General features: G+C 40.8%; 1 protein-coding gene across 2 annotated transcripts in view; it reads right to left on the reverse strand.

The window, feature by feature from the left end:
* Nucleotides 1-374: 374 nt before the first annotated feature.
* The window catches only part of znf326 (zinc finger protein 326), a 45,962-nt gene continuing 26,433 nt past the window's right edge, over nt 375-19,903 (reverse strand). The window contains exons 10-14 of one of the 2 annotated variants that reach the window (XM_063064676.1): nt 15,482-15,629; nt 13,839-13,941; nt 11,872-12,002; nt 11,241-11,336; nt 375-10,225 (exon numbers count right to left, since the gene is read on the reverse strand). In XM_063064676.1, coding sequence (XP_062920746.1) covers nt 9,986-10,225; nt 11,241-11,336; nt 11,872-12,002; nt 13,839-13,941; nt 15,482-15,629 — 718 coding nt within the window. In that variant the 3' untranslated portion in view covers nt 375-9,985. The remainder of the gene's footprint in view (nt 10,226-11,240; nt 11,337-11,871; nt 12,003-13,838; nt 13,942-15,481; nt 15,630-19,903) is intronic. The other variant, XM_063064675.1, reaches the window with a different exon arrangement.

Here is a 19,903-nt window from a genome sequence, read left to right on the forward strand (position 1 = left end):
TTCACTGTATCTTGGTACATACGACCCAGCTGGTGGCATAGTGGCATCAGTGCTGGACTTTGGGACAAAAGGTCCGGAGTTCGAATCCAGCCAGCTCCCCTGCACACTTTCCACCCGTGCTGGGTTACGAGCTGGTGATCTGTTTGGAAACTCACCCAGCAGAAGGCAATGGCAAACCACTGCTGCAACCTGCCTCGTACGTGGTTCCCCACTACATCAGAGAGGCGTGGGGGGAAATCGTCCACTAACTGGAGAAACTCCAGATGTGACGTACCTTTCCTTTCCTTTTGGTACATACGTGTGATAATAATAAACCAATACAGACTGCAGCAGCGACCCAGAGTTCTTTGCTGAAACATTTGGATAATTGAAATGAATTGAATTGACTTTATTTCTTACATTGTTCACATACATGAGGAGTAACAATCTTTTTGTTATGTCTCCATCTAAATGTGCCATGTGCAATCATAGTAATTTTTAATAATTTATAATAAATAGAACAGTAAATGTAATACAGAGTACACTCAAATCAGCATGAGTTCATCAGTCTGATGGCCTGGTGGAAGAAGCTGTCCCGAAGCCTGTTGGTCCTGGCTTTTATGCTGTGGTACCATTTCCCAGATGGTAGCAGCTGGAATAGATTCTGGTTGGGGTGACTTGGGTCCCCGATGACCCTATGGGCGCTTTTTATACACCTGTCCTTGTAAATGTCCTGAATCATGGGAAGTTCACAACTACAGATGTGCTGGGCTGTCTGCACCACTCTCTGCAGAGTCCTGCGATTAAGGGAGATACAGTTTCCATACCAGGCAGTGATGCAGCCAGTCAGGATGCTCTCAATTGTGCCCCTGTAGAAAGTTCTTGGGATTTTGGGGCCCATACCAAACTTCCTCAACCGTCTGAGGTGAAAGAGGCACTGTTGTGCCTTTTTCACCACACAGCTGGTGTGTACAAACCACATGAGGTCCTCGGTGATGTGGATGCCAAGGAACTTAAAGCTGTTTACCCTCTCAACCCCAGATCCATTGATGTCACAATGCCAGTTACATTTCCTGACTTAATGTACATAATTTGGTGGAATATGCTAGCTGGACACACCAATCTGCCCAAGGGTTGTATAGTGCTGAACACAGGTAATCGTTGTGTACCTGGCTTGCCCCTGTTCTGTTGACTGCTTCAAAAAGCAGCTAACATGTAGACTCTATAAGTTGCTGGTCAGATCAGTGTGATATGGCACAATGAGAATCCTCTACTATGAAACCTCATTTGAGCTTTGCAATACCTGATTCTATAATCAAATAAACTATTATACCTGATTTGAGATTCAGCTGCTTAATTAAGTCCAAACTTCACTAGTCAGGGGATTGAGTTCAAGAACTGTGAGGCAATGTCACAGCTCTGTAAAACCCTGCTTAGATGGCACTAGGAATATTGTGTTCAGTTCTGGTCGCCTCATCATAGGAAGGGTGTGGAAGCTTTAACGAGACTGCAGGGGAGTTAGCAGGATGCTGCCAGGCTGAGATGCCATGACTTGTGAAGATAAGTTGAATGAGCTTGGGTTTTTCTCTTTGGAGAAAAGAGGAATGAGAGGTGACTTGATGGAGATGTACAGGGTGATAAGAGCATAACCAGAGACCTTTACCCCAGGGCATAGATGGTTTATACGACAAGGGCATAATTTTAAGGTGAGTGGAAGAAAGTTCTTTACACAGTGAGTGGTGGATGCATGGAACTCTCTGCTAGGGGTGATGGTAGAGGCAAACACGTTAGGGTGTATAAGAAACTCTTAGATCGGCACATGGATAATAGAAAAATGGAGGGTTAGGTGAGAGGACAGGGCTAGATTGACCTTTGAGGTTAAAAGGTCTGCATAACATCATGGGCCAAAAGGCCTGTACTGTGCTGTAATATTCTATGTTCTATGTTTTATTTTCAGCTATTTTTCATAAACTTCAAATTAGTTTTTGTGTTTTTTTTTTGTTTTCAAAGCATTCCAATAAACTAATAACAGGAGTTGCCAGTCAACGCAGGACAGCCTTGAGGACTCCAGCTCTGCATTTACTCCCGAAGCCTTCCCTATGAGTGGGAAGAGATTCAAGGCAGCGGAGGTTTGATTTCTTTCTCCTAGATGAGCTGCCAACCACGGTCGATGCGCCCCATCTACCTGAAGTGTCTGGCTGCAAGGCACCAGTAACCCACCTTTACCCCTTCTCCTGACCGTAGAAATGGTTCCACTGCGCTTAGGAGCTAAGCCACACGTGAAGGCTAGGAGCTGGGCTTGGTTGTCAGAGGCTATTTGAGATGCAACCACTGGGAACATTTAAAAGGTAGTGGGAGATTATCCCCATTACCACCCCCGGCTATGACAACCTTAAGGAACCAACCATTCAAAAGACAGATGAGAGGGTCCTGGGTTTTATACTGTTGGATTAGGTAGTATCAGCTGAGACTCCAACACCCAGATACCCACAACCAGTGGACATCCAGGGAATTGGTGGTGAAATTTGCGCTCTTTGATAGCTAGGTAGAGCTAGGTCAGTATCCTCCAGGCTCGAGTACTTATCAACATACATAATTTGGCAAAGGACCATGGACAAACTGTACCATGGGAATGTCTTTCCTTCAGAAGTTGGCAAAGATGAGAAAATTAGGAATGAGGTCCCTGAGTAGATCTAGATGTTCTTCTGATCATTTCTGCAAGATTATCATTTATTATTTAACTAGTTTACAGCTTTTATCAGCTTCATTCAGCAAAACAGCCTTGAGCAAACTGTATCCTTTATGAAAATATTTACCATGTTACAATCAATCACCATAAATCCATTACATGCTAATTTCAAATGATGCAAAGATTATTACAAACATAAGTAGAACAGTGGGAATAAGGACGTGGCATAGAAATTAAACAACTATTCTGTCTTCATGGAAAGTATAAAAACCTGACTGAAATACATGAGAACGAAGATATCAACAAGAATGAGGAACTGGGGGAAATAAGTACTAGTTAAAAAAAAGTAGTGGGTTTAAATGCTGATAAATCCCAAGACCTAATGATCTACATGCTGGAGTTATGAAAGACCATGAGACATAGGAGCAAAATTAGGCTATTCGGCCAATCAAGTCTGCTCTGCCATTCATGGCTGACTTATTATCCCTCTCAATCCCATTCTCCCTCCTTCTCCCCATAATCTTTGACATCTTTACTAATCATGAATCTATCAGCCTTCACTTTATTCAATGACTTGGTCTACACATCCAACTGTGGCAGTAAAAGTAGCTCTTATAGTGAAGCTAATCATCTTGCACAATGCTATCAATTTCAGAAATGCTCCTGTGGAATTGAGAGCTAATGTGAGTCCATTACTTACTAAAGGAGGGAGAGAGAAAACAAGGAGAATCAGAGGAAAGGAAATTGCTGGAATCTCTATAGAATAACTAGCCTGGTTTGGTGCAGCATTCTCTCACGCTATCCAAAAACACTACAGCAAACTATCATGTCTGCAGGAAAGCTCACTGGTTGCAGTCTACCATCACTGCAGGACTTGTATGTGTCCAGAATAAAGAAGTGGGCAGGAAAAATCATTGTAGCCACTGCCCACCCTGCAAACAGCCTTTTTCAAAAATTCCCTTTGGAAAAGCACTATAGGGCTATTAAAACAAAAACTACACCATCTTAAAAGTATCTTCATTCAGGCAGTTAATCTGATCGACCATTCTAGTTCCCCCCCCCCCATCTATTACCCTTGTCACGGCACTGTGTTGTAAGCACTTCAAATCACCTTTTATAATGCTGCTTACATTATGAATACATACTGATATTTACTTATGAATATTTTATTCCATATGTGACTTTTAACCTCTAACTTCATAAACTTTTATTTTTCATAATTCATTATAATTACTGAATGGTGTTTTTGTTGCATGTCACACCCTGACCAACATATTTCAGCCAGTTTCTAATATGTGTAAATGCATCTAGCAACAAAGTAAGTCTTTTCTAAGAATTCTGGGATTTCATCAGCAAGAAAATAGTGTAATCATCTTTGATAGATTTTTGAAGATGTGACTTGATAAACACAACTCCGCCAATACGGCATATTGAGATTTTCCGATGAATCCAAATATGCTTAAGTCCTATTTATGAAGTTGGTTACCAAGCATGAGTCAGGGCTAGTTTTTGACATGGATTGAGAATTAGTTATAAAACAGAATACAAAGGGTAGGAATGAATTTCCATAGGGTTACTCACTGTGAATTTTGAGGCACCCCATGAATCGATGCTCGGGCCCCAGCTACTGGATGAATTCAAATCATTCCCAGTTTAAAATTTTTAATTGCATATTTAAAATTATATTGCTGCTTTAAAACACTGGTTAGGTCACATTTGGAGAACTGCATTCAATTCTGGTTGTGGTTTACCAAGATGCTGCCAGCATTGGCTGGCATGCACTGTAAGGGCAAACTTGGGTTGTTTGCTCTGCAGTGTTGGAAGCTGAACATAGACTTGACATAGGGTTATAAAATTATGAGAGCCGCACACAACTGTATCTGTTTCTCCCCGAGTAGAAACATCCAACATCAGAAGACATGCACTGAAGATGAGTGGGGAAACATTCAAAGGAGATATGCAAGGTAGTTTTTTTTTTAAGAGTGGCCAAGTGCCTGAAATGCATTACCAGGGGTGGTGGAGGAAAATATAAGAGGTGATTAAAAAGCTCTGATGCTGATATTGGAATAGGGACCATGTGCAGGCAGAAGGGATTAGTATAATAGCTATTGGCTTAATTTGTTCAGCACAACATCATGGGCCAAAGGACTTTCCTATGCTGTACCATTCTCTGTTTTATCTGCACAAAATGCCTGCTAGCTTGATAATCACTGTAAATGAGTTTCCATGGATCCACAGAGCAAATCTGAATGAAAAAAGTCAGCCAGTAGTAATTATCTGCAAACTGACACTTAAAGAGCAAACCTTTCATATTTTTATCATTCAAACCAATTGATCATTTCCAGCTTCCCAAGCTGGGGCTTTGTTTGGAGGAACATTACAAAGGGAAGAACACTCAGTAGGACCACTGAAAACACAAAATAATCTGCAGATGCTGGGGTCAAAGCAACACTCACAACATGCTGGAGGAACTCAGCAGGTCGGGCAGCACCAGTGGAAAAGATCGGTCGACGTTTCGGGCCGGAACCCTTCGTCAGGACTGTAGGGGGAAGGGGCAGAGGCCCTATAAAGAAGGCGGGGGGGAGGGTGGGAAGGAGAAGGCTGGTAGGTTCCAGGAGAAAAACCACTGCCTGGAAACACCTCCACAATCTCTTCAGCCACCTCTTTCAGAACCCCTGGGGTGTACACCATCTGGTCCAGGTGACTTACCTACCTTCAGATCTTTCAGTTTCCTAGTAATGGCAATTTCACACTTCTGCCCAATACTCTCAGACTTTCCGCATACTGCTGTCTTCCACAGTGGAAAAAAATGCTTATTCAGTTCATCTGCCATTTCCATGTCTCCCATTACTACCTCTCTAGTGTAATTTTCCAGTGGTCCAATATCTACTTTCACCTTTTTTACGCTTTATACATCTGAAGAAACTTTTGGTGTCCTCTTTAATATTATTGGTTAGCTTTCCTTCATATCTCATTCTTTCCTTCTTAATGATCTTTTTAGTTGTCTTCTGTTGTTTTTTTAAAAGCTTCCCAATCCTCTAACTTTCCACTAATTTTTACTCTATTATATGCCCTCTTTGGCTTTTATGTTGGCTTTGACTTTTTTTGCCAGGCAAGAAAAGGCTGCACCTTATGAATTGCTCCCAGAAATTCTAGCCATTGTTGCTCTGGCATCATCCCTGCTAGAGTTCCTTCCCAATTAATTTTGGCCAGTTCCTCTCTTATGCCTCTGCAGTTCCCTTTATTCCACTGTAATAGTAATACATTTGACTGTAGCTTCTCCTTCTCAAATTGTAGGGTGAATTCTCTCATATTATGTTCACTTGTCTCCTAAAGGTTTCTTTACCTTAAGCTCTCTAATCAATTCTGATTCATGGCACAAAACCCAATCCAGAAAAACTGACCTCCTAGTGGGCTCAAGCACGAGCTGCTCTAAAAAGCCATCTTATAGGCACTCTAGAAATTCCTCCTCTTGGGATCCAACACCAACCTAATTTTCCCAATCGTATTGAAATCCCCCATGACTATCATGCCATTGCCCTTTTGACGTGCATTTTCTATCTCCTGTTGTAATTTGTAGGCCACATCTTAACTACGGTTTGGGGGTCTGTATATAACTCCCATCAAGGTCTTTTTACCCTTGCAGTTACTAATGACAACACTTCTGATCCTGTGTCATCACTTTCTAACCATGCCACCCCTACGCCTACCTACCTGTCCTTTCAATGCAATGTGCATGCTTGGACATTAAGCTCCCAGCTATGATCTTCTTTCAGCCATGATTCAGTGATGCCCACAATGCCAGTCTGTAATAGTGCTACAAATTTATCTACCTTATTCTGTGCATTCAAATAATAACACCTTCAGTCCTGTGTTCACCCTTTTCAATTTTGTCTGCCTTTTACATTGCAACTCATCCCGTTGACTGCAATTTTGCTGTATAATCAGCCCCTCCTTGCTAGTTGTTCACTACACTCTGCCTGTTTGTAATTAAATACTTCATCTTCAGTACCATCTCTCCAGTTCCCATGCCTCTGCAAAATTAGTTTGAACAGTCCCAAACAGCTCTAGCAAGCCTGCCCGCAAGGATATTGGTCCCACTTGGGTTCAGGTGTGACCAGTCCCATTTCTCGTATTCAGATATTCAGACACTGGAACAGTACGAACAGTGATCACTGAGAACTTTTAGTGTTCAGAGACTGAGATTATCTGCAAGTTTGACTATCACACTGACACTTAAAAAAAAAATTTCTTGTGGTGATGAACATGGTATGACTGTACCATCAAAGCAATAATGGGGACAAATTTCAGAAGTTAAGAGTTACAAAGGGACTTGGGAGTCCATCTGAAGGATTCCCTAAAGGTTAACTTGCTTTATGAGTTGGTGGTAAAGAAGGTAATGGTAGTGCTGTGGTTAGCACAACGCTTTACAGTACTAGTGACCCAGGTTCAAATCCCACCACTGCCTGTAAGAAGTTCGTTATGTTCTCCCTGTGACTGCGTGGGTTTCCCCTGGGTGCTTCTGTTACGTCCCACAATCCAAAGATGTACCAGTTGGTAGGTTAATTGGTCATTGTAAATTGTCCCATGATTAGGTTAGGAATAAGTTAGGGGATTACAAGGCAGCACAGTTCAAAGGGCCTATTCTGCACCGTTATCTCAATCAATAAATAAATACAATTTAGCATTAATTTTGAGAGGACTGGAATATAAAAGAAAGAATGCAATGCTGACACTTTATAAGGCATTGGTCAGACTGCACTCTGTATTGTGAGCAGATTTGGGGCCTCTCATCTAGGAAGGGACATGCTGGCAGTGGGGTGGGTCCAGAGGAGACTCATGGGGTTGAGGAGCATTGGACGGCTCCGGGCCTGAATTCACAGGAGTTTGGAAGAATGAGAGGGAATCTCATTGAAGCCAGAATATTGAAAGGCCTGGAGTGGAAATGGAGATTATTTCCTATAGTGGGGGAGTCTGTCACCAGAGGGAACGCCTCAGAAAACAAGTATGTCTCTTTAGAAGAAAAATGAGTCAGAATTCCTTTAGCCAGAGGGTAGTAAATCTGGGGAATTCATTGCTACAGAAAGCTGTGACGCCCAAGAGGTTGATAGGTTGATTAGGGCATGAAAGGTTACACTGAGAATGCTGGAGAATGGAGTTGAGAGGGATAATGCATCAGCCAATATCAAATTACAATTTGATGGACCAAATGTCCTAATTCTGTTCCTATGTCTTATGATTAGAGGATAAAAATGGACAAGTGACTTGTGTTACGGGAAGTGTTATGGTTACGGGTAGAATGGAGATGAGGGGGAAGTAGTAAATCAGCCATGATCAAATGGCAAAGCAGACCTTACAGGTCAAGTTGCTTAATTCTGTTCCTGTTTTATAAGAATTCAGGATTGAATTCTGCTTTATCAACATAAACACGAACCAATTTTTAAAATAGGCACTGTTCAACATTCATTAATGATTCCCTTTTGTTGCAGAAATTGTGCAAGGGTTTAGGATCAAGCCTTCCTGCTTATCAGCTCACTCCCTAAGTTCTTATCCACTTACATATAATCCACAATATGCTAAAAACCTCAGTCTAACCGATCCCTAAATTTTCAACATTGAAAGAAATGAACTCATCATTCCTATGATTATGCATGCACTCAAATTAACCATGTATTTAGGGCAAATTCTCAGTGGTGCTAAAAAACTGGAAGCTAATTTTGGTTTAAATCACTTGTATGAGAATGCAAGGGTATGATCAGTCAGTTTGCAGTGGATACAAAAATTGGTAGTGTCCTAATGAAGGTTTCAAGTTGAGTAGAGTGGGGGCAGCTAGAATTTAAAGCAGCACATGTAAGGTGATTCCCTTTGGGAGTCCAACTCAGTTGTGACACATAATCAATGGCAGAAGCCTTAAAAGCACTGACATACCGGGAGACCTTGGGGTGCAAGTCCATTTTTGATAGCAGCAACATGGTTGGTCACAAAAACAAAAAGTAGATTGCATGCTTGGACTGAGATACTCAGTACAAGGTTGGTGCACCATGCCACTGTTGTACAAAACATTGTTTAGACTACACTTGGGGTATTGTGTACAGTGCTAGTCACACTGCAAGAAGGATGTGATAGCAAGAGAAAGTGCAGAGATTCACCATGATATTGCCTGTTGTAAGGAGAAGTTGGGTAGGCCAAGATTATTATCACTTAAATATAGGTGGTTGAGGAATGGCCTTACAGATTTACAAACCTGAGGGACGTGGGGTCGAGTTTCCCTTGTTAGAAAAGACGAGAGCTACAGGAAACAGCTTAAAAGAGAGGAGAGAAATTTAATGGAGATATGAGAGGCAAGTTCTACCCTACACCCCCACCCCCAGAAGTTGGTGAACATTTGGAATGAACTATCAGAGGGGATTGTACAGGACAGACACTTAAAGAATGACAATTAGACAGGTACTTGAATAGAAAAGGAGCAGATACACAGGAAAATTGGATTAGTGCAGAAGAGCATGGTTGCGGTGAGACCAGAAGGGATGCACATTTCTATGATGCTAACCCAGTACAGCATCCTTTCCTTTGTATTCCACCATTCAACTCATGTTTCTTTTCAATTGCTCAGCCTGGAAGGTCATGAGTAAACATTTACACTTTCTTCCAGTTTTAACTAGTGCTAATTTGTTCACAAACCAAAAGATTACATATCTGCATGTATTATTCGAAATTTTTAGCATTTGCAGAATCTCATGTTTAAGATGATGTATCTAAAACTTTTTTAATTCCCATTAATAGCATACAACAGGCTTCACATCAGTGAAAAGATGATTAAGCCAAGCTTTGACTTTACAACGTGGGAAAACAAGCAAAACCTTTTTAATGTAAATCAGTAGCTAAGCAAATGCATTCTAAATGATTACAATAAGAGATTTTAAGTAAAAATTGCATTGCTTCCTTGCCTTCCTAAACTATGCAACAATAAGCCAGGTTTCTAACAAGTTTCTAAACACTTGATGCACCAAAATGCAGAAGTTCTTTAAAAGACACATTGTTTCATGTTTGAGAACTCAGACCTATTTGAACATCTTTTCAATTATACTTAAGTATTTCCTCCAATAATACATGGTTCTTTATGGAAAAGTAATCACTAATCTGTTAACAAAAACAAAACATTAATAGACTGCAGAGAAAGCATTGTGATTACAAATTAGCCAAGGCATATCAAACCATCACAACAATGCTTGTGAGGATAGTGGGGAAGCATCTTTCTCATTACTGCTGCACTTTTATAGAATCAGAATGAAGGAAACTACATGCTTTCTGAAGTTGCTACTGGTCAGCAGGCTCAACTGCCTCTTCCCCCATTTCCGCTTCATTTTCCTCTTGCACCGGTGCCTGATCATTTGATTCGTCTGCCTGGAATTCTTCCTGCTCTTGTTTCTCCTCCTCTTTCTCCTCCTTTGGCTGCTGCTGTTCAAGCTCTGGCTGCTGCTGCTGCTCCGGCTGCTGTTCCTGCTGCTGCTGCTGTTGCTGCAGCTGCTCTTGCGGATTTTCAAAAGGATTCTCACCCTATACACAAAGTGAAAAAAAGCCACAATATGACAAAGTCATAGGCTTCTACATATGCTGAAGACAGATTGGGCTGGACTAAGCCAAACATGCTGTCCTCCTGTATGTGAATTTCCAACCTAAGCAAGCTTAATCCAATAGCCATATGATCCAGTCACTATCAGTGATGAATATAACCTTAACCAGAAAAGATATGGTATCCCCGCCGTCCCGAGGGAAGCTTCCCAATGGCCTTCAGTGTGGACAGACACTGATTCAGCAGCTAATGGGAATACACCAGGCAATTCTTAATTTTCCTTATCCAATTTTACAGACTGTTATAGGGTTTCTGATCAAAACAAGGACTCTGAGGGGCATTTCCATACCACTGTTGGTGGAATAGAACACTGTCAGGAAAGCTGCTGAAGGGGTCTAGGCTGAAGCATAAAATAACCCAAGCTAGTATCTGATCAGCCTATGAAATAACTCCCAATTTTAGCACAAGTCCTTGCTAAGGTCTTTGAAGGATAGTTGGTCGAAAGAGATGCATAGAGCTATATAAGCATTTAAACAGATAGATGAATGAGCAGGGGATAGGGGGATGTAGACCATCTGCAGGCAGGTGGCATTAGCTACATTGTCACCTTGGTCTGCATAAACACGGTGTGCTAAACCAATTACTCAGTAGCCACAAAACAGATCTTAATATTCGCAGAAAACGTGAAATTCACCAGCACATTCTTTTCTGCAAGCTTTAACATTAGATGAGGTTAAGTGTAGTGGATACATTTGTCCGTCTAGCAAATCTACAACCACCTTTTTATAATTACTAGGCCAAGATCCTAAAACTGACTTTGCATCATTATTGGGAACAATGAACCCCTGAATGTGGCTTGGTATTCAAGGGAACAGAGGTACCAACAATTTTCTGGGGATATAGGAATAGAAAATAAAAGACAATAGCAATATCCTCCACCATATTACAAAAAATTTAAGAGGTCCTACTTGTTAATACAGCAAACGTCACAAAACTTACCTTAAGGAAGAGCTCAAATTTAGCCTTTACAGTTGGATTGTTCAGCATGCTACTGGCTGTGAGGAGACTCTCCCTTCTAACTTGGTCATGATAATTCTGAAATAAAGAAGAAAAATCAGCACTGAAAAAGTGACACAGGTTAAAAAAAAACACAAATTACTCTACCTGCACTTGAAACTTAAATGGTTATTGAGCAAAATTCTTAGAAGCACAGGCCATAATGAACTTAAGATTTAGCTTTAAATTACTCTAGTCTGGGCAAACATGCAAATAAAACTTTATCTTTCAGACTAGTTTCTGCCAAACTGCTGTGGATTCCTGACCCAATAACAGTAATTATTTTAAAAACTCAGCTGTCATTTACAAATTTTCCCATCATCTTACCCCACCCATCTCTACATGTCCATTCAAGTGCTTTGTTTCTCCAAGCAAAATTAAGACTTCATCTTATTCCCCTCCATTTAAAACTAGTATATGACTTGCACACAATGAATATTACAAATCAACCCAATTTGCCTTTTTGACTATGAAAATTTAAAATAAGACTGAAAATATTTTAAGGATTTATTTTATAACCCTTAATTATGGGACCAAATACAACTAATTTTCTTTATCAAGGGGAAATGTATACCTTCTTGCTATTGATATGTTCATTAGACTTCAAATGCTGCTGTACAGAGTGAAAGAGGAAAGGAATATAGGTGTTGCAGACAGCGCACTGAACAGTTTCAACCTTTTTCATTTGATCATCTGAAGAAACACCTTAAAAACAAAGCAAAATCATTTTTAATAAAGCAGTAAGTACTAAGTAATTACAACTAGAATACTTGAATTTCAAATGGATTTGGAAATTGTAAAGCTGTTGAACTACTGGAATCTCTCCTGTAAAAGTACTTTGACCATTCTATGGATTGGAATATGAATATGGAATTCCAGCAACTACAAGTGAACAGAGATGCATGTCAGGATGGTGTGCGCTTTGAACTTTTGGGATGGGCTGTCAAGAGTAGCTTAGGTGAGTAACTGTGATATGGTCCTCAATGCATCGAGTATCATGAACATGCACATGTAAAGAAATTCAGAGCATTTTGCATTCAACTTCGGTTTTTCTTTTACACCAGGGAAGGCGACCCACAAAGGGAAATCGTGGAGAACAAGATAATTTTAACTGAGTCTTTACTAACTATATAAAAAAAACTAAACATGTAAAATATATCTGATTATTTGTACACATTAGAATAGTATCAGATATCTAAAAGCAGTTCAAAGACCCTTTGACAGCATTGAGCTCTGGATGGCAGCAAACATTTCCAACTAACATGGTTTCATGAAAATGATTCTTTTAAGGTTGCGGCAGTTTAGCTCAAAAGGACCATAGGAGACGACAAACTCTGATAACTGTGTTTTAACATGGAGTTCAGTATTAAGGAAATTTCCATGACATGTTCTCTCTGCAGCCAATTCTTATTCAGAATCAATGGAAGGTTATGTTCAAAGCAGTTCTGAAGTTATTCAGTCACTTGCATTGCAAGAGCGCACATTCAAGTGCAGGACTTAGCAGGCCACAGGTGCCTGGTCTGACCGTACACAGCGCTGAGGTCATGCCACAGTATTGGAGATCCCATTCACATTACGAGGACTGATGCCAAACATAAAAACTTATTCACTGACAATGTTGACGAAGTAATGTACACTCCCATTTCCTTCTATCAGCAACTTTGCTGGTCTATGGCCTCTGCTTAGATTGGGTGCCAAATGCCTCTATGTCCCAAATCCTAGCAACCTATCCACCCAGATACATAATACTCAGCAGGTCAGGCAGGATCCATGGAAACGATCAGTCAACGTTTCAGGCCAGAACCCTTCCTCAGGACTGAAGAGGGAAGGGGCAGAGGCCCTATAAAGAAGGTGGGGGAGGGGAGGGTTGGAAGGGGAAGGTTGGTAGGTTCAGTTGAAAAACCAGTAATTTGAAAGACAAAAGGGTGGGGGAGAGGAAGCACGGAGGTGATAGACAAGAAAACCATGGGTAGTAGGAGGCAGAACCATGAGGGAGGTGATAGGCAGCTGGGGGAAGGGGCAGAGTGAAATAGGGATAGAGGAAGGGAGGGGGAGGGAATTACCGGAAGTTGGAGTATGCTTTGTCTTTCAAATTACTAGTTTTTCAACTGAACCTACCAACCTTCCCTTTCCAACCCTCCCCCACCTTCTTTATAGGGCCTCTGCCCCTTCCCTCTTCAGTCCTGACGAAGGGTTCCGGCCCGAAACGTAGACTCATCATTTCCACGGATGCTGCCTGACCTGCTGAGTTCCTCCAGCGTGTTGTGAGTGTTGCTTTGATCCCAGCATCTGCAGATTATTTTGTGTTTACATAATAGATTAGCAAGGGCATGGAGAAAATATGACTAATGGTCTGGATCTATACTGACCAAAACACCACAATGGCAGTATTTTCATTAGAACTCAACAGGCAAGTCAACTTGCATTAGAATTGTTTGGGGTTAATCATTACTGCCCATCACTAGGGTTTTAAAGCTTTACTCTTTACACCTTTAACAGAATTACATGGGCTTGATTACAAAGATCCAATACGTAGCTTACCCATCAAAACATCCTTGGAAAGCTTCTGTGCCGGCTCCTTTTGTTCCTGCTGTTGCAGCTGTTTGCGAGCTGCAATTTTCTTATTCTTGTTCACCATAGATGCCTAATATAAATAGATTTTAAGTTAGAGATTTAGTTAAAAGGTCATGATAACAAATTTGAAGTTAGCAATGGAAAAGATAGTCACCAGACCCAGTCCTCTAGCTTCCCACTCATTTTTACTGTGTTACATGCCCTCTCTTTCACACAAGTATTATATACTCTCTCTTTCACACAAGTATAACGACATTGAAATTAAATGGTAACGCAGCCTCTGGAAAATAAAAAACTATGGATTTGAATACCATAGGCAGTGTACACCTCAGTCAATACACCAACACTGGAGTACTAAGTGCTGCACTCCAAGATGCCCTTCTGGCACTAAATCTAGATCATATTACATTAATCCTGTAAATCTCAATGAACCAATCAAATAAGCTGCTGGTACTTTGGTCAAAATTCTATCTCAGTCACACCACTAAAACATCCAAGTGGTCTGAACATTTTAGTAGAATTATGTACATACAAGGCCATTTTACAAATCATTCCAATTCTACAATTACATTACTGACAATTTTCAAGGCTCAACGGACAGGATCAATTTACACAGTAAACTACAGCTTTTAACACTGAAGGAACAAGTGCCACAGGCTGAACTTCTTCCACACAGACGACCATAAAGAGCTGTGAAGTAAAAATATCCGTAATTACACTGTTCAGTATTCAAGCAGTGCTCGCTCTAGTCCTTCAGAACAGAGGAACAAGACTTTCAGTAACATTTATAACCGAAGAAAAATTTTATTGGAAGACTATATTAGATGAATAATGAATATCAAGAAATATTAATTTACTGGGTTCTGTGAAACAAAACAGAATACAAAAACTCTAACTTAGCCAAATCCCAGGAAATAATTTTAAAAATGCCCTTCAAGCCACTCTGCCCAGCAACCTGCGATTTAACCCTAGCCTAATCATGGGACAATTTGCAGTGGCCAATTAATCTACCAAACAGTACACCTTTGGACTGCAGCACCCAGAGAAAACCCATGCAGTCACAGGGAGAACATACAAACACCTTACAGACAGTGGCAGTCTTGTGGTAGGTGTCAGCTACAAGAATTGTACTACTTAGACCCAAGCCAGAAGTTATGGTTTTAGAGGATTAAGCACAATGGCCACTTCATATAAGAGCATGATCCAACACTAATCTCTCAGAGATAAGGGAATGTAACAGATCACCATTCAAAACAGCAAGCGCCAACAAACAAAAAGAGTAACTTAATTATTTCACTGTTACTTGTCAAAACGTGACTTCAGTGGCACTGGGATGTGTTGAAATGTACTGCACAAATGTAGGTCCTGTACTTTTCTTGACAGTACATCTGTGCATGCTTTGTGGTGCTAATGAATATCAATATTTATTCCACAGAACAAGGTGTTGAACTAAGTTCCAGTGTGATATGAGAATCATAGCCAATATACAAACCAGAAAGACAAACACAAAACTTGTGCTACTGAAACAAATTTAGTGACACCAAAACTGAATTTTATAAATACTAGCTTTTATCTTCAATTCTAAATGCTTTCAAAGAGGAATAACCTACATGAAGAAAATCTGCAGCTCCTTTGTCAAACTGAATGTTCTTTGCAATGAAATCAAGAGTTTCCTTATGGTATGGAGTTTCCAGGTGAGCCTCAATCTCTTGCTCCTCCGTAGTTCGAAACTTACAAAGGGAGCATGTGAATGCATTCCTTTAAAAAAAAAGAAATTCTTTTCAGTTGCACGACTTGGACAAAAATTTCCAAATCCTATAAATTGTAGATCAATTTGAAGGGACAGGAAGCTTGTGCTTCCTATTCCTCAGTAGATTCTAATGCTTTTCTGGTTACATCCAGCCAAAATCTAGCTCAGGTTCACTATACTTCAGAAAATTCAAATGTCATATACTCACACAGTTCATTTAAAAATACAGTATCAAAACTTTGAAAAGTTTTGTAACCAGTCTTCATCTGGTAACTTCAGGATTTTATTTGTCTCTGATTTAAACAGCAGAGTGGAAGGGAGGGTTAGCAAGTTTGCAGATGACACAAAGGCTGGTGGAATTGGGGATAGTGTAGGTTGTCGTAGATTACAATGGGACATGACACAGAGCTGAGCTGAGAAGTGGCAAATGGATTTCAACCTATAAATGTGTGAAGTGAATCACTTTGAAATTTGAATCATCTCAACGCAGTATATAGTATTATTGGCAAGATTCTTAGTAGTGTGGAGGAACAGAGGGATGTTAGAGCCCATGTCCATATATACTTTAAAGTTGCCATGCAGGATGATGATTTTATAGATGAGTACAAGTTGATGAGGGGAATAGATCGAGTGGCTGCTAGAGACTTTTCCCAGGGTAAAAATGGCTGATGAGGGGACATAATACTAAGCTGATTAGAAAAAAGGATGGGGGCATGTCAGAGTTAAGAGTTTGTTTCATATACTCAGTGGTAGGTGAGTGGAACACCCTACTAGGACTGGTGGTAGAGGCAGACACACTAGGGGCATTCAACAAACTCTTAGGTTGTTTCAACAAAAAAATGAAGGGTTATGTAGGAGAGAAGAGTTAGATTGATCTTAGAGTAGGATAAAAGGTCAGCACATTGTGGGCCAAAGGGCCTGTATTCTGCTGTCATGTTTTATGTTCTTAACCCTTTCTGACACTTACTTGCTGGCCACTAGCTTTACTGTTTCTGACATCAAATTTCTCGAAGTCTTGGCATTATCATTTTTATTCTCTCTTCGTTTTATTTCTCTGCAGGAACTGCCTGGAATATTTCTGTACACAAATGCTGCCTCACTGCAAAGTTATTCCAGTGTTTTTTCATTTTATCTTTACAACATTTAAGGACAAGCAGATGTAGCTTAACCTGCAATGAACTAGTGCTCACCACATCCACTCTCAACTTCAGGCAGTTAAACACACTGCTTAATTTTCAAAAATACATATTGACCAAAAGCTATTTCTTTACTATAGTTAAATTTTATTTGTTAAATATACAATTAGTATCCAACTCTCCACATTTCAGAAAGTGAAACACGGCTGATTATTTTTTGGAAGTTAAATACAAAGGACAAGCAATAACAAGTTCACCTACAAATATGCAAACATGACTCTTGGAAAACTTATTCCTCGTTTCCCCTAGTGCTTTCAGTAATAAATTCCAGAAACCCTAAATTCATGAAATATACTTTTAGTAATGTTTCAACTTAAATAGAGCTTTGACCAGCGGTTAATCCGGACAGCAGAAATTTGGAGCGGAGGGGACTTCAATCAGGTGCACCACTCGAGGATAAAAGGCAGGAGCGGTTCACAGCAGCGTAATAAAGATTTGGCCAATCAGCGTTTGGGATTAATCAGCATGAGCAAATTAAAGGAATGCAGGGGCAAGCGCAGGGGCCAACATCTTGAGTGGACCCAGAGTGGTGATCTTAAGGCTTTAGCTCTTTGAGGCTTCACTCAGAGAAAGTAAAGGTAAGAAAAGCAAGTTCTTTTTCCCCTTCTCTTCTTTATATCTTCTCCAGGTAGGTAGAGATGACAGGCAGGATAGTGCAAAGCGCCTCTTGCGGGCTGTAGGAAGGCAGGGAGACCTCCAGTATCCTTGACCACAACTGCCAGAAGTGCATCCAGCTGCAGCTTCTAACAAACCGTGTTGAGTTGGAGGTGCAACTGGATGAACTCAGGATCATTTGGGAAGCTGAAGGCCTGTGTCCTGCACCTTGGTGCAATTACCTTTCTCTAAGTCTTATGTATCAACCCTTCAGTCTCCCAGATGACCCTCAGTTCATCCACTTCCAAAGATGCAGGACATGGGCAACTGGGTGACAGTCAGGAAGGGGAAAGGAGTTAAGGAGCCAGTTCAGAGCACCCCTGTAGCCATTGCCCTCAACAGGGGTATCACTTTAAATACTGCCAAGGAAGGGGTTGGGGGAGAGAATGACCCAAGAGAGGAAAGTCACTGTGGTTGGGTCTCTCTTGCACTCAGTCTGCCTCTGTGATTCAGACAGGAAGGGGGAAGAAAAGGCATGCTGTGGTGATGGAGGACTCGTTAGTCAGGGAAACAGACAGAAAGTTCTGTAACGATAACAAAATTCCCAGATGGCATGTTGCCTCCCGGATGAGATATCTCAGATTGAGTCCTCGGCCTTCTTAAGTGGGAGGGCAAACAGCCAGAAGTTGTGATCCATGTAGGTATCAATGACATGGGTAGGACGAGTGACAAGATTCTGCATAGGCAGTTCAGGCGCATAAGGCACAGGATATATCTCCTAACGAGGAAGTAGTGTTCTAAAGGAAAGATAACACAACCTTGGCTAACAAGAGAAGTCAAAGCCAACATAAAAGCCAGAGATGCAATATAATTAAGCAAAGATTAGTGAGAAGTTAGAGGATTGGGAAGCTTTTGAAAACCAACAGAAGGCAACTAAAAAAGGTTGAGGTAAAGATTGACTATGAAAGCAAGCTAGCCAATAATATTAAAAGAGATACCAAAAGTTTCTTCAGATACATAAAGTGTAAAAGAGAGGTGAAAGTGGATATTGGACTACTGGAAAACGGTATCGGAGAGCTAGTAATAGGGACAAAGAAACAGTGGACAAACTGAATAAGTATTTTACATCAGCCTTCACTGTGGAAGACACTATCAGTATGGTGGAAGTTCCATGTATCGGGGGCATGAAGTGCAGGAGTACAAGAGCAAGGAATGTGATGTTGAGGCGTTATAAGGCACTGATGATGCCTCACCTTGAGAATTGCGAACAATTTTGGGCTCCTCATCTAAGAAAAGATGTGCTGGCATTGGAGAGGGTTCGAAGGAGGTTCACAAGGATTCTGGGAGGGAAAGAGTCATCATACGAGGAACATCTGATGGCTGTGGCCTTGAACTCACTGGAATTTAGAAGGATGAGGGTGGATCTCATTGAAACCTTTCGAATATTGAAAGGCCTAGACAAACTAGATGTGGAAAGAATGCTTCCCATGGTGGGGGAAGTCTAGGACAAGAAAGGACTTAGAGGGGGTCCATTTAAAACAGAGATGCAGAGAAATTTCTTTCACCAGAGGGTGGTGAATTTGTGGAATTTATTACCACAGAAAGCTGTCGAGGCCAGATCGTTGGGTGTACTTAAGGCTGAGATTGATAGGTTCTTGAATGGACACAGAATCACAAGGTTATGGGGAGAAGGCCAGGGAGTGGGGTTGAGGAGTAGAAAAAAAAGATCAGCCACAATTGAATAATGGAGAAAACTCTATGGCGTTCGGCACGGACTAGAAGGGCCGAGATGGCCTGTTTCCGTGCTGTAATTGTTATATGTTAAGTGGCCTAATTCTGCTATGTCTTATGGCCTTATGGTCCAAATGTGTGAAGTCATAATTAGATGGAAACTGAAATGTCTGAAGGTAGATAAGTCACCTGGACCAAATGGTGTGCATTCCAAAGTTCTGAAAAAGATGGCTGAAGTGATTGTGGAGGCATTAGCAATGATTTTTTCAAGAATCACTCTTCAAGAAGGGAGAGAGGCAGAAGAAAGGAAAGTATAGGCTAGCTAGTCCGACCTCAGTGGTTGGGAGATGCTGGAGTCGATTAAGCATGGGTCTCAGTGTACCTAATGGTTTTGTTGCAAAGTTTGCAGATGATATGAAGTTAGCTGGAGGGCAGGTAGTTTTGAGGAAGTAAACAGGAAAGTGACTTCGACATATTAGGAGAATGGTAAAGAAATGGCAGATGGAATACAGTATCAGGAAGTGTACGGTCACACACCTTGGTAGAAGAAATAAAAGGGTTGACTACTTCATAAATGGAGAGAAAATACAAAAAACAGATGCAAAGGGACTTGGGAGTTTTTCTCTAAAGGTTAATTTTCATGTTGAGTCGGTAGTGAGGAAGGCAAATGCAATATTATTATTCGCTTCAAGTAGACTAGAATATAAAAGCAAGGATGTAATGTTGAATCTTTATAAAGCACAGGTGAGGCCTCACTTGGG

This window comes from Mobula hypostoma, chromosome 12 (assembly GCF_963921235.1).
Source record: "Mobula hypostoma chromosome 12, sMobHyp1.1, whole genome shotgun sequence".
Taxonomy (NCBI): Eukaryota; Metazoa; Chordata; class Chondrichthyes; order Myliobatiformes; family Myliobatidae; genus Mobula; species Mobula hypostoma.